The sequence below is a fragment of the Symphalangus syndactylus genome, chromosome 8 (genome assembly GCF_028878055.3).
Source record: "Symphalangus syndactylus isolate Jambi chromosome 8, NHGRI_mSymSyn1-v2.1_pri, whole genome shotgun sequence".
In the NCBI taxonomy this organism is placed as follows: Eukaryota; Metazoa; Chordata; class Mammalia; order Primates; family Hylobatidae; genus Symphalangus; species Symphalangus syndactylus.
The window spans coordinates 49,998,186-50,014,362 of record NC_072430.2 but is presented as its reverse complement, the minus strand read 5'-3'; the positions used below and the strand labels follow the sequence as shown (position 1 = coordinate 50,014,362).

At 34.6% G+C, this 16,177-nt stretch overlaps 1 protein-coding gene across 18 annotated transcripts in view; it reads left to right on the top strand.

Annotated features, from left to right (window-relative positions):
• Positions 1 to 16,177, top strand: part of GPHN (gephyrin) — a 722,880-nt gene that overhangs the window by 620,672 nt on the left and 86,031 nt on the right. For all 18 annotated transcript variants that reach the window (XM_055291351.2, XM_063644412.1, XM_063644411.1 and 15 more), the window contains one exon: positions 11,184 to 11,276. In XM_055291351.2, coding sequence (XP_055147326.1) covers positions 11,184 to 11,276 — 93 coding nt within the window. The remainder of the gene's footprint in view (positions 1 to 11,183; positions 11,277 to 16,177) is intronic.

Below are 16,177 nucleotides of genomic sequence, written 5' to 3'. Positions count from 1 at the left end.
TGCCCAACCAAACAAATTAACTATTAATTTTTCCCCTTTAGAGAATATATTTGAGATCAGTGCTCACAAATTATGCTCAACTTTAGACATAGTTCCCTGTCTGTATTTTTCTTGTGTGTATGTCCATTGTCAGCCATTTGAATCGGTAAAGACTTTTTCTAAAGATACCTCAGGCCAGTCGTCTCAGTTTTAAAAAGCCAGTACTCCAGCTAGTAGGGAATTCATTCATCACTGTTATCATATGGAAAACTGAATTTTATATGTGTAGTAGTAACAACATAAAAAGACTACCCTTTTTGATCCAACCAGACTGCCACTGTTATCTTGCAGCACAAGTAAGCATGGCACACAAAACAATGTATCAGCCAGTCTTTTTCCACTCTTTCTTCTTGTCTACCGCCTGAGATCACTTAATTGTATATATGGCCCAGGGTGCCCAGTGTTACATAGCCTTGCCTTTAAGATTTCTGACACTCTGTAGAATCCATAAATATGCATATGTGTTTATGGTCTTCATCTTCATCAAATTGAAGACATTATTTTACAGAATTTATGCAATACAGTGTGTGGAAGAACATAGAACAGAATGAACATTATCTAGTCAGACCATGAAAGCAGGACCATAGCTTCTTGGCACACAGCGTAACCTTCAGCAAAATGAAATGCTCACAGCAGTCTGTGAAAAGCTGCAAACTCCCAACATCAAATGTTCCTAAGCAAGCATATTAGTTATATTAATCACCTATTGGGAAAGCCATCTTTTGCTTATCATAAATGGGGCTCTTCCTGGAATGGGGCAACTGATAAAAGGAAATTTTGCTTATGTTTTTCTGAAATTACATTTTTCAGTAAGCCCTTTGGCTCCCACTGCTTCAGCTGCTCACTGCTGTTTCTCTACCAAATACTAAACTTAAAACAGTCATAATATCCAGGTAAGAAGTTACTGCTCCCTGGTTCCCATTTAAGTTTGAAGCCTTAGGATACCTTTCTAAAGTCACAAGCACAAGATTTATCCAACACTACTGCTTAGCTTCTACCTATGGGCAAAGGGAAGGGATGGTTTCACATCTATGTAAGTATCTATACGTATGCAAGAGAGACAGTCCCATGTGGTGAAGTAATTTGCAGTACTATTATATTCTCTTTACGTTCCAAATGGATCATCTGGTTTGACATTGAATGAAGTCTAATACTGACGGGTTGGAAAAGCTAGAAAATTGTTTAATCCTAAACTTTAATGAGAGATGTGGATATCGCAGCTTGCAGAGAGGTATATCTGGCATTTATTCCTTCAAGATTCCTTTTGTATCTGCTGCTGACTGGGAGCCCTTACCATTTTCCACTTGATTGCCTATTTCTGTCCAGATTTTTTTCCCTTCCCTTAAGCTCTCAGACCAAAACTTGAGGTCATGCATGCTTTTCTCTTTGAGGAGACTTAAATCTTTGCTGACAAGTTGACTTCATACCAACTCCAAAATCAGGACTAATCCACTAGGGATCTAATTAACTTAAATATAGCAACCACTATATATAGTGTGAGTTGAAAATGAAAAGCTGGTTGGTTATATATATTGTAAATTTTATATTAATAATACTAACAAAAGACAAGATGGTATGTGTGTGCTATAAATATGACTTTTCTAAATGTCACATATAGAAATGAAATATTCTTCTTTAAAACAGCTCTTCTTCTTGCCTTTAAAAAAAACTTATCAAGATATAATTCAAAGTATTCAGTGTTTTTAGTATATTCAGACATGTGTAGCCATCACCACAATTTTAGAAGATATAATTCATATACTATACAATTCAAAGTATTCAGTGTTTTTAGTATACTCAGACATGTGTAGCCATCACCACAATTTTAGAACATTTTCATTAATTCAAAAAGAATGCCTGTTGCTTTTAGCAATCATCCTCCTATCCCCTCATCTTCATATCTAGCCCTAAATAAACCACTAGTCTACTTTCTGTTTCTATAAATTTGCCTATTTGGGACATTTCATATAAGTAGGATCATATAATACGTGGTCTTTTGTAACTGGCTTCTTCCACTTAGCTTAATATTTTCAAGATTCATCCATGTTACAGCATGTATCAGTAATTCATTCCTTTTTTGTTGTGGTGGTAAAAACGCAACACAAAATTTATCATCTTAACCATTTTTAAGTTCAGTAATGTTAAGTATATTCATATTTTTGTGAAACAGATCTTCAGAATTGTTTCAACTCGCAAATTCAAAACTCTATATCCATTAAATAACTCTTCTTTTACACCTCCCTCTAGCATCTGATAACTATCATTCTACTTTTTTTCTATTAATTTGACTACTTTAATTGTTTATTCATTCACCTATTAATGAACATTTGAGTTGCTTCCACCTCTTGGCTATTGTGAATATGGTTTCTATGAACATGGGTGTGCAAATATCTCTTCAAGACCTTGCTTTTAATTCTTTTGAATACATACCCAGAAGTGGGGTTGTTGGATCATATGATAGTTCTATTTTTAATTTTTTGAGGAACTTCCATACTATTTTACAAGTGGTTACACCATTTTATAGCCCCACCAGCAGTGCACAAGGCTTTCAGTTTCCTTATTCATGCCAAAACTTTTCTGGGTTTTTTGATGGTAGCTATCCTAATAAGTAAGGTGATGTTCTCATTGTGATTTGACTTTCATTTTTCTGACAATTACTGATATTGAGCATCTTTTTATATTCTCATTGGCTATTTGTATAGCATCTTTGGGAAAATGTCTATTCAAGTCTTTTTTTATTTTAAATTCATGTGATTTGTTTTTTGTTGTTGAGTTGTAAGAGCTCTTTATGTATTCTGGATATTAACTCTTACTAGATATATGATTTGCAATTATTTTCTCTCATTTCATAGGTTGCCTTTTTACTCTGTTGATTGCATTCTTTGATGCACAAAATATTTCTGTTAGATGTAGTCCCATTTGTCTATTTTGCTTTAGTTGCCTATGTTTTTGGTGTCATATGCAAAAAAAAATCATTGCCACGTTGAACGTCACGAACTACTTCCTGTTTTCTTCTAGTTTTATAGCTTTAGGTCTTACATTTAGGTCTTTAATGCAGGTTGAGTTAATTTTCTTTGTTGTTTTTTTCACTGTCTTCTTCTTATTATTAATTTCCATAGGTTATTAGGGAACAGGTGGTGTTTGTTTACATGAGTAAGTTCTTTAGTGGTGATTTGTGAGATTCTGGTGCACCCATCACCCAAGCTGTATACACTGTACCCAATTTGTATTCTTTTATCCCTCACCTGCCTCCGACCCTTTCCCCCAAGTCCCCAAAGTCCACTGTATCATTCTTATGCCTTTGCATCTTCATGGCTTAGCTCCCACTTGTAAGTGAGAACATACAATGTTTAGTTTTTCATTCGTGAATTACTTCACTTGGAATAATGGTCTCCAGTTCCATCCAGGTTGCTGCAAATGCCATTATTTCGTTCCTTTTTTGGCTAAATAGTATTCTGTGATATACATATACCACAATTTCTTTATCCACTCATGGATTGGTGGGCATTTGGGCTGGTTCCATATTTTTGCAATTGCAAGTTGTACTGCTATAAATATGCATGTACAAGTATCTTTTATGTATAATTACTTCTTTTCCTCTAGGTAGATACCCAGTAGTGGGATTGCTGGATCAAATGGTAGTTCTACTTTTAGTTCTTTAAGGAGTCTCCACACAGTTTGCCATGGTGGTTGTACAAGTTTACATTTCTACCAGCAGTGTAAAAGTGTTCCCTTTTCACCACATCCCCACCAACATCTATTATTCTTTTATATTTTCATTATGGCCATTCTTGCAAGAGTAAGGTGATATCACATTGTGGTTTTGATTTGCATTTTCCTGATCATTGACAATATTTTTTTATATATTTGTTGGCCATTTGTATGTCTTCTTTTGAGAATTGTCTATTCATGTCCTTAGCCCATTTTTTGACAGGATTGTTTTTTCATGCTAATTTGCTTAAGTTCCTTGTAGATTCTAGATATTAGTCCTTTGTCAGATGTGTAAATTGTGAAGATTTTCTCCCACTCTGTGGGTTGTCTGTTTACTTTGCGGATTGTTTCTTTTGCTGTGCAGAAACTTTTTAGATTAATTAAGTCCCACCTATTTATCATTGTTTTTCTTGCATTTGCTTTTGGATTCTTGGTCATGAAGTCTTTGCCTAAGCTAATGTCTAGAAGGGTTTTTCTGATGTTATCTTCTAGAATTTTTATAGTTTAAGTTCTTAGGCTTAAGTCCTTGATCCAACTTGAGTTGATTTTTGCATAAGGTGAGAGAGGAGGATCCAGTTTCATTCTTCTACATGTGACTTGCCAATTATCCCAGCATCATTTGTTGAATAGGGTGTCCTTTCCCCACTCTATGTTTTTGTTTGCCTTCTCAACGATCAGTTGGCTGTAAGTATTGAGTTTATTTCTGGGTTCTCTATTCTCTTTCATTGGTCTATGTGCCTATTTTTATACCAGTACCATGCCGTTTTAGTGACTATGGCCTTACAGTATAGTTTGAAGTCAGGTAGTGTGATGTCTCCAGATTTGTTCTTTTTGCTTAGTCTTGCTTTGGCTGTGTGGGCTCCTTTTTTGGTTTTATATGAATTTTAGGATTGTCTTTTCTAGTTCTGTGAAGAATGATGGTGGTATTTTGATGCAAATTACATTGAATTTGTGCATTGCTTTTAGAAGTGTGGTCATTTTCACAATATTGATTCTACCCACCCATGAGCATGGGATGTGTTTCCATTTGTGTCATCTATGATTTCTTTCAGCAGTGTTTTGTAGCTTTCCTTGTAGAGGTATATGGTATAATTTTAAGAGTCCAATTTTATTCTTTTGCATTTGGGTATCTGATTTTCCTAGCACCATTTGTTGAAGAGACTGTCCTTTCCCCATTGAGTGGTCTTGGCACCCTTATCAGAGATCATTTGACTATACACATGAAGGTTTATTTCTAAGTTCTCTATTCTATTCCATTGATCTATATGTCTGTTTATGCCAGTACCATACTGTTTTGATTACTGTGGCTTCATAATATGTTTTGAAATCAGGAAATATGACTCCTCCAACTTTGTTCTTTTTCACAATTGTTTTGGCTATTTGGAGTCCCTTGAGATTCCATATAAATTTCAGGATGAGCTTTTCTGTTTTTATAAAAAACATCCTTGGGATTTTGATAGGATTGAACTTAATTTGTAGATTGCTTTGGGTAGTATGAACATTAACAATATGAACACAGGCTGTCTTTCCATTTACTTGTCTCTGTTATTTCTTTCAGCAATGTTTAGTAGTTTTCAGAAATACATCATTTCTTTTTATGGCTATGTAATGTTTCATTGTATAAGATATACCACAGATATACCACAGTTTGTTCATTGATGGATATTTAGGTTTCCATCTTTTGGCTATTATGAAAAATGATGTTAAAAATAATTATGCTCAAGTTTTTGTGTGGCATTTGTTTTCACTTCTTTTCAGTTTACCCTTGGTTTTTAAGAAGAATCGAACTTAAATAAAAGTAAAAACTGCTCTGGAAGTCCAGAATAGAAAAAGACATTTTGAGTAAGACCTATATTTTTGCTTTGAGTAGACAGAAAGGAAATAAAAATTGCATTTTTTTCAAAAGCTTGAGGAACCACATACACCAACGTGAGACCTCTTACATGTCAATTTTGCAAACAGTTGCTAACTGATTGATAGTATTTGCATCTATGCCCCCCGCCCCTCCAAATCTTACGTTGAAATGTAACTCCCAGTGCTGGAGGTGGGGCCTAGTGGGAGGTTACTGGAGCTGTGCTGTCATCATGATAGTGAATTCTCTTGAGATCTGGTTGTTTAAAAGTGTGTGCCACCTGCCCCCTCTCTCTCTTGCTCCTTCTCTGGCCATGTGAGGTGCCACTCTCCCTTTGTCTTCTGCCATGATTGTAAGTTTCCTGAGGCCTCCCCAGAAGAAAAAGCCACTCTGCTTCCTGTACAGCCGACAGAACTGTGAGCCAATTAAACCTCTTATCTTTATAAATTACCCAGTCACAGTATTTCTTCATAGCAGTGCAAGAACAGACTAATACACTGATATATTACAATTGAATATATAGTTGACAAAAAATATATACATGAGTAGTATTCAGAGTGGCAATGATCAAGGAGAACTTACTATCTTGAATGAAGTCTTGATATAGATAATGGATGTAGACTGGCAACAAAAAGGAAAATAACAGTCTGAGTTTAGGGAAGCCTTGACCATATGCATGGAGGTGAGCAAGTATATACAGAAACATGACTTGGCTAGAGAGAGGGGTACAGCTTCAAAGAAATGAGATTAGAGATTAGCAAAATATCCTTCTCTATTTTATATCCTCTTTGGTCGAAGCTGGTTGTATTTGATTGATATGACCTTTTTCTCTACTTATCTGATATTTTCTCATAGTCATAATCATTAATGCACTCATTCATTGACTCAGTCATTCAAACAGTTACTGAGTGCCTTTTACATACCAAACACTGTGCTTGATACTAGGGTTACAAAGATGAATGATATATACTGTGACAACAAAGAATTCAAAGCCTGATGCAGAAGTCAACACAGTTTCACAAACAGCCACAATACAATATGAAAAGTGTGCAAAAATAGATGGTTACAAATCTTATGCAAATATTAAGAGTAAATATAGTCCCTCCAACCAATTATCTGTTTTATCACCAAAGAAGTTCCGAAAAGACAAATCTCATTGCCTTTCAAGAGACTTAAATTATGCTAATAAATTAACTTGAAGTCATTAGTCTGCTTAAAAATCCCTCATTGGATTCCCATTTTTACAAAATTAGGTTTAAACTCCCTTGATCCTGTTTCATTTGTCTAAAATGCCCGCCTCTCCTACCTGTTTTTGAGTTACCCTTTAAAACTCAGCTCAGGTGTTTATCTCTTCCAGGAAGATTTTCTAGATGTTCCACAAGTTTTTGGTAAGGTGATCTTCTGTATGTCTCCCATATCACCCTGTACATTTTCCTGCCACTGTCTATGTCATACTATCTTGTAATCATCTCTATTTCTCCATCTTTCTCTTTTTCTCATGCACTGTGCTTGTGAATTCCTTGAGGACATCAGCCAAGCCTTATGGGTATTTTTGTCTCCAGTGTCTAGCATATATTAGGTTCCCAGTGTTTGATGAATGGATGAGCAAATCAGTCAGTGAACTTGTTGGCCTTGGTAAGAGACAGAAGACCAAAGAGGTAACATTGAGCTGAACCTTGAAGAATGCATGATACTTACTAGAAGGAGAAAAAGGAAAGAAAAAAAGCATTCCTGTCCAATGCAACATGATGTGCAAAAGCACAGACTAGAAAAAGCCCAGAATGTTTAAGATGTGACAAATCATACTTTGTATCAGAAACTGGACATTTGTCAGAAATAAAGGTGAATCGCAGTATAAATATTTCCCACATTGTGCTAAACGATTCTTAAACTAGCACTGCAGAATTATTATAATAGGATATGTTTATTAATTTTTAGCCTACTAAAGTTTTGGTGGGTTGTAGCATTTTACATTATTCCTTGTCATACATACGTTTTTCTCATTTGAGCCTCCTCAGAAACTTGAGGGTTATTTTTTAGTATTTATGTGTATGTTAGAATGGGGAATAAATATTATTGCAAACTACCAGAACAAAGTTTTTAGATTCCAGAATCAAATGTTATCAAATTATTATTGAGTAGATTCTATACCATAGGAACCTTCCAGAATGGAATTGCACAGTAAGATATATGAACAACTCAGGCATTCAAGACAGAAATCAAGTGAGCTGATATTCTTTTATCCAAATTGTCAGTGAGACCTTTACTCCACTTTATTCTACTTCCACGTATCTAAATCTTGCAAAAGCAGAAGATAATCATTATTCCTCTCCTCAGAGTATTCAAATAATTCATTCATGTGCATTTCAAGACACTGTGAGATCTATAATACAGCTGTCAGTATCAACTGTCCTTCAAACTTAGCATATTAAATATAAAGCCGCTGTCTTAGAATATTGGAAGAAAGAGAGCCATGCTGAGCCTGTTTCTTTGGGGCTACTGGCAAGAACTTAGGGTGGAAAAGTGACTATGCTAACTTGATTCTTAGGCAAACAGATTTGCAGTTTTTTCTTGTTGGTGATGGTGTCTGTAGTGATAACATATACATAACATACAACTTAACTATTTTAACCATTTTTAAGTGTATGGTTCAATAGCATTAAGAACATTCACATTGTTCTGTAACCATCGCCACCAGCCATGTCTAGAACTCTTTGGTCTTCCCAAACTGAAACTCTATACTCATTAAACACTAACTCTTCTTTCCCTCCTCATCCCAGCACCTGCCACCACCATTCTACTTTCTATCTCTGTGAATTGACTACTCTATGTACCTCATGTAAGTGGAATCATAAAATATTTGTCTTTTTGTGGTCAGCTTATTTCACTTAGCAGAATGTCCTCAAGATTCATCCATGTTGTAGCATAGTCAGAATTTCCTTCCTTTTTAAGGCTAAATAATATTTCTGTATGTATATACCATACTTTGCTTATCCATTCATCTGTCAATGGATACTTGAGTTGCTTCCACCATTGATTATTGTGGATAATGTTGTGAATATGGGTGTACAAATATGTGTTCAAGTCCCAGCTTTTAATGTTTTGGATGTATACCTAGAAATGGAATTGCTGGTTTATATGGTAATTATGTTTAATTTTTTTAACTCTCAACTTTGTAAATGTGAGGGATATAAAGGAAGAGCAGTGGGTAGAGGGAACATGAGTGGTAGTAGTTATTACTATGGTGGTAGTATGGCTGAAAAGTTCTAAAATCTAGTTTTTCCATCTTACCTTAGCCACCTGTGAAATATATTGCTGTGAGTAAGGACTTACTGTATTTAAACGTCTCTTCCAGCCGGGCACAGTGGCTCATGCCTGTAATCTCAGCATTTTGGGAGGCTGAGGCAGGCAGATCATGAGGTCAGGAGATCAAGACCATCCTGGCTAACACGGTGAAACCCCATCTCTACTAAAAATACAAAAAATTAGCCAGGCATGGTGGCGGGTGCCTGTAGTCCCAGCTACTCGGGAGGCTGAGGCAGGAGAATGACATGAACCCGGAAGGCGGAGCTTGCAGTGAGCCGAGATCGCACCACTGCACTCCAACCTGGGTGACAGAGCAAGACTCTGTCTCAAAAAAAAAAAAAACTCTCTTCCTTCACCTGTAAAATGAACATAACATTGCTCTACTAGATTTTCATGGGATTAAGTGAGATTATATATGTACTTCATACAATGTTAATAAACATTTACTATATCATTGGGGCTAGCCACCAGAAAAACTCAGCCCTTGTGCTATCTCTGATTATTAACCACTATTAGTGCACTATTCAAAATCCCAGCAAAGTCATTCATGTAGATTCTGAGCTGATGTAGAGCTTACATTTTGATCTATACCCCCCAGTGCCAGGACAAACTACTTCCACATAAGGAACCATCCCATGAGGCTTACTGTGATCCTGGACAAGCACCACTGGGCCCACTACTAGGGACTATATAGTTTCAGTTTCATTTGGGAGTTAATGTTATATATGTGAATACAAACTAGACCCTATGGTCCCACCACTTCCCTAGTCTTACATAGTATGGCCCAAACCTCCAGTATAGCTCCAGAATAGCTTCAACATCCTAGGAGTGTCTGAAGCTAAAATCTGCTAAGTTCTCCCTTCCAATTCAAGTGCCAAAAGGGAAGAGTCAATATCACTGTAGAATATAGTGATATTCAGAATAGAAATTTGAAAATCAGATGGTCAGAATATAAATTTAAAAATCTCTCTACACTTACTTCTAGGTCCTAGGATCTGGAAATCAGAGACCCTAGGTGGCTAAGAAGGTCAAAGATAAAAAATACAGACTCACTTATCCAGCTCTGGAAACAATGAAATCTTATAAATTATACAAATACTTCATGTAAATCAAGTCCTATATTACTTGTCTTGGTTTCTTTTCTTCCTTCCTCTTCCCCTTTTTTTAACCTCATTTATTTTTGCTTTCCTTTTTTAAAATTAGCAATAAAGACAGTTTCTGACTAGAGGATTTAAGGAATTGGTTATGATTCCTGAAATTTTTATTCTTGTTGGCACTAGTTCAAATTTCTGAGCCAAAAGTGATTTTCATCCAGAGTAGTCTGAATACTTACTTCACACAAAAGGTTACTAGTGCTCTTCTTATAGGCACTAAATTATTTCAATTAATGAAGCCAAAATCAAAGGCTAAAACTCAAATGGAATGACCGGGACATTCCTTCCTTTTTTTTTTTTAACCTTTCTCTTCTTAAGAAAAAAACAACTTTAGGATTAAAAAATGACGCATTCATTGTAGAAAACATGGAAATTTTTGGAAAAGTAGAGCAAAGTGAATAAAAACCATAAATCTAACATTCTGAAGTAATAAATGCTTTATATTTTCATGTATGGTCTTTCCTTCTTTTTCTGTTGATATATGCACATATATCTTAATACAGTTAAGACTATATGCTGCAGATTTGACTTTGCCTGTTGTAAAAATATATATCATAGGAATTTTCCTGTGTCAGTGAATATTCTTCATAAATATTACTTTAGCCTCCATAATATTTTATCTTAAGAATCTATCATTTCTTATTTAAGTACCTATATTGTTGATAGTTTGGTTTCTTTCCATTTTTTCTACTGTAAGCAACTCTGAAATAAACATATACAGAAACGTTTATCCATTTTCCTAGGATAGATTTCTAGAAGTGGAACTACTATGCCAGTGGGTATGAAAATGTTTAAAGTTGGCTTTCCTTTTAAAGAAAATAATATTTGGGTTGTTAAAGGATTACTGACACATCAACTGAACACATCTTTGATTACTTTATAGCACCTTATATTCAGATAATCTCTGCAAACATTGCCATGAATTGACTAAGTATAATCTTTTATTTCAGGCACCAGAATGCATCTCTTCTATCTCCTATTTCTTGGGACAGAAATCAGGAGGTCCGACTGAGCCCATTTACAAGCTGTGTCAGACAAGCACTCATGCCCATCTTGTTTATGACTGCCTGCTTACCCATTGCTCTCGATATTTACATTTTCCTTCTTTTCTCTTCCTTCAGATGGAATGGGGAGAGTCCTTGCTCAAGATGTATATGCAAAAGACAATTTACCCCCCTTCCCAGCATCAGTAAAAGATGGCTATGCTGTCCGAGGTAAATATTTTGGTTTTCTTAAACATAATCAGACTCACACTGTATTTTTTTTTTTTTTTTTTTTTTTTTTTTTTTTTTTTTTTTCAGATTTTTGGCTTAGCCCAAGCACCCAGCAACTGTTAGGTTTGTTTCCCCATGACTGTCAAAATGACTTCATTCACAGATAACCATGTTAATCTGCACCTGTATATTTTCTGGCACAATCTTGATTAAAACTTTTCAGGTAAAGAAAAGTTACATGAAAATTCTCTATTTTAAATTTTTTATTTTTAATATTAGTGGATACATGGTAGGTATATATATTTATGGGGTACATGAGATATTTAGATACAGGCATACAATGCATAATAATCACATCAGGGTAAGTGTGGTATCTGTCACATCAAGTGTTTATCCTTGAAATTCTTGCTTACAAATAAATATATAGGAATAAAATTAAAACACTGTACTTCAATTTATTCTTCTGTTCCTACACATGCCAGACAGCATACATTCTTGGTGTGAAAGTTTTCCAGATGTTTTCTAGTTGAAAACATCTATATGGTCTAAGAAAAAAGAGCAGATTCCCAACACAAGGATAAAGTTGAGGTGGTCTGTTCTGCTTTCAACTCAAACATCAGTAAAGGGCTTCATGAAAGGCAGACATGAGGGAAACCTCTAATTCTCTAGAAGATGCCATATTTCAAAATTCTGGAGCCCCAGCCGCTCACACAAAGTTGCCTGAGATTGCATAAAGCTTAAAAGCAAATACTAAATAGCATTTTTCTGCCTAAATTCCAATCTAAGAACCCCAAATGTAAATTCTGAATTGCCTAGAAACTGTTGTTGATTTTTTTGGTTTTGTTTTTGGTTTTCCATGTACAATATGATATTTTAAAATATGTAGTACACATTGTAGAATGGCTTAGTTGAGCTAATTAACACATGCATTACCTCACATACTTATTATTATTTTTGTGGTGAGACTTAAAATCTACTCTCTTAGTGATTTTCAAACTATGATACATTGTTATTATGTTATTGGTTATTAATTCAAGGTTGATATCATTGAAGAAACATGTTAAAAAAATTTTTCAGTTTATCAGAGCTGTTAAGCATGCCAATTCCTTTTTAATGGTGTACATGAGATATGGAGTTATGGAGTCTCTTACTTGGTTTTGGTTTTGGTTTTTTTAGCTACATTTAGCCATAAAAATACAGGTTGGACATCCCTAATTCAAAAATCCTGAATTTGAAGTACTCCAAAATCTGAAATATCTTGCATGTTGACATGGCACCACAAGAAGAAAATTTTATACCTGACCTCATGTGAAGGGTCACAGTAAAAACACCCTCAAAACTTTGTTTAGAAAAATTATTTGAAACATTGTTTAAAATTACCTGCCTTTTAGCTATGTGTGTAGGATATGTATGAAACATAAATTAATTTTGTGTTTAGACTTGGGTCCCATCCACAAAATATCTCATTATGTATATGCAGATATTCCAAAATCTGAAAAACATCAAAATCCAAAATACTTCTGGTCCCAAGCATCTCATATAAAGGATGATCAACCTGTAATTTCCTTTTTCTTGTAATTAAATACTTCATTAATCTCCCCTGTATTCCATCATCTCTTAGTAGTTATCTTTTTATGTTGGAGATAGCATAGCAAATGGTTAAGGCTACAGGCATTGAGCAAAGCTCGAGTGATCTGGGTTTTAGTACCAGTTCCATCTGTGTAACTTTGAGCAGCTCACTTAAATTTTTTAGCTTCAGTTTTCTCATCTCTAAAATTATGATAATTACAACAATACTTACCCCAGCAGGTTGTTGTAAGAATTATATTAAAAATTAATTGTAGAAATTAATTAGTTGTAGAAAACCTTAGTAAACTACTTGGCACACATTTAAAAAAAACCTTGATAATTGTTTTTTAAAATGTTTAATGATAGTAACCATTATTATCACTATTATTATTATAAATACATTTTCTTAAACTGTCTCTGAAAAAGGGCTAACATTTGAATTGCTACTCTCATTTTCTGTGTAAATAAAATGGTAGAGAGATTGAGCTTATGTTTTTTCATTTCCACTAATGTATCCTTTCTCAGGAAGATTATCTTGGATTCACTTCATTCAGCTTGATCTCACTAGATTAGAATACTTCTGAAACTGGCAAAGCCAAAACTTAAATACCAAATTCCCAATGGCTCCTATGTTTTTTTCTTTCAAATTGATTCCTTCTACAGTGTTGATTAGAATAAATATTATCGAGACAGAAAATTATTTTATTCTTGTGATGGCTTCACTGGCTCTTCTAGTTTCTTTTTTTTTTTCCCAATGTCATTGTTGGCTTGAAATAGTTTCTTATTGCCCATCTAAAAAGTAAATTCTGTGTTGATCTTACAATTTGTAGCCATACAGGATTACTATAAAATGACAAAGAATTCTTACTTCCAGAGTAGAGCAAACAGCTACAGCAGATGAAACACCAGAGGCAAAGAAGTCTGTTTTTATAGTCTTTGTAATATAAAGTGGGAGAGAGTGAGAAAGTAAATTATTTGAGGCAGAATTATTCCCAAATAGAATATTGTTCTATGATTTTTACATGAGCTAGCAGCAGCTCAATTTAAAAAAAAAAAAAAATGGTTGCTGTTAGCTTTTCTTGTTGCCAAAGGGAGCAATTAGCCCCTATGAGCTTTTCTGACCGTGTACAACTCATCAAAAAATTTTTATGTAAAATTACCATTTCGTATCCTATTTATGCTTTTGTTTGAGAGCGTTTTTTTTGTTATTTCACCAAAAAAAAATCAAAAATGGTATCTCACATTATAAACAGTCCAAGAGATTATCTGCCATGAAGCTGATTCACATTGTTTCTTTCTTGCAAAAGGTTGCTAGTTCTCCAAGATATGTAACATATAAAAGCCACATAAGCGATAATCATTGCATAGATGGTTAAATCTCAAAGTAGGAATGGTTAGTATGTCTGTGTATACAATATGAACATCATAATTAAAGAAGCAAAAGTCTTCTGTAGACAAGTGGCATGGTCTTAGAACTATGCTGAATTTTCCAGTTTATACCTCCTCACTTTTGTCTGTAATTCAGGAAGATAAACTCTATGAATCCTAAAAGTTATCTTTACCATATTTAGTAAGTAAGATGATTTTCATTTCTTTAAAGGTAAATGTATTCATTAGCCTCTTTTCTGTTATAAATACCACCCCCAGGCAGTGTTTTGGTAAAGAATATCCTTGAAGCCAATTATTGTGGCTAAGACCCTCCTTTGAGTACCTCCTTCTCTCTACCCATCTTCCTTTACTCTGGTTCCTTTCTCCCTGCTCCCTTGATTCTCCCTATTTTCTTCTCCTCTGCCTTTACCTTAGGCCTTCCAGTAATAACCAGTGGCACTCGTGGGCATTGCTAACCCTCTAGGTGTAAAGATGTTGCTAACTTGCTCTGGATCACTAAGCATTAGCCAGTATCCTTCAGAAACATGTGGGATAAAACTCCAAACCAGTTGGAGGATCACTTGCTTTAAGGTATGTGAGTTCAAAAATCAAGACAGTAATCAAATGACTAAGGAAATAAGTAGAAACAGCTCAAAATAAAACATTAAGAAAGAATAGAATGTAAAGAAGGCAGGAATAAAGTGATGATAATATAAAATAATAGGAAGACCTGTAAACCTAAAACTGCATTCATGTGGGAGTGAATTTGAAAGATAAAAGCAGATAAAATAAAAATGAAAGTGGCATATTTACAAATTTGAATCAATACATTATTTTTATTCTTCACAGTTTTGGATTTTGTTTCTCCCTTCACACTGATGAAGCTAATCATCCTCTTGATGCCTTCACATCCTCCTATATAGATGTAGGTGCCTATTGTCTCACACTTTCTTTGTGGATATGAATAAGGGCAAAAATATCTTAGAACTCCAAGTTCAGCTTTCTTGAAAAAGTTCAATTTGAAAGCTTTATCCCTTCAGAACTTATTTTGGGATCATTTGGAAAAAAGGAATATTTTGAACAAACCAGGAATTATTTTCAGAGTCATAGGTAACATACAGTTCTGAAAAGATATATTAAGAGAAAGTTTTGCCATTTGGGTAGAGAGAATTTAAAAAAATTTTTTTCTTGTTTACATTCTGATTGAAATTACTTATGGAAAATGCAAAAATAATCAAAAAGAACATTTTAAAATTACCCATTAACTTACTCCCTGGCCATTATTAACATTTTGTGCATTTACCTCACATACAGTGGGTTAGAATACACCAAAAATCAATATAGACAATCCACAGCCATTGTGACTTAGAGCTAGTTCTTATTCTTTCAACAGTAATCATATTTCAGGGCTTTTGTTGTATCCATTTGAATCCTCTTTCGCTACAACTGGTTCTGCAATTCATTTGACAGCCTATTTTGCCCTCTACTATAGGATACTTTCAGTGAAAAAGAGGGCCTTATGATATGGGAGTAATACTCATGTGAACAGATAAATAATTTGAATAATTTAGTTAATTCCAAAAAGAAAATATTTAAGAAAATAATGCCTTCTTTCCCAGTACTAACAATTAATAGGCATTTTCCCTGGAAGATAATGGTAAAGAATACACGATGCCTTCTTACTCAGGTATCCTATGCCCACCTCCCTGCGTTCCATAAGAAAAGGTAGCCAGTTTAAAATTCCAAACAATTTACCTAATGTAAGACTTGAGTGTAATTGCAGCAAGTATGAATCCTCTTATTCCAGCTTTGTCACCTTCTCTTGTTACCTTTCCCTACCAACCCCTCCTATGATCTTAACTTTAGTATGCATATAAATACTATTACCCTGTACCCTTCTTGCAGTCTCAGACAGTGTAGTTCTATAAGCAGAGTAGACAAATTACTATTCCTTCTGCCTTATT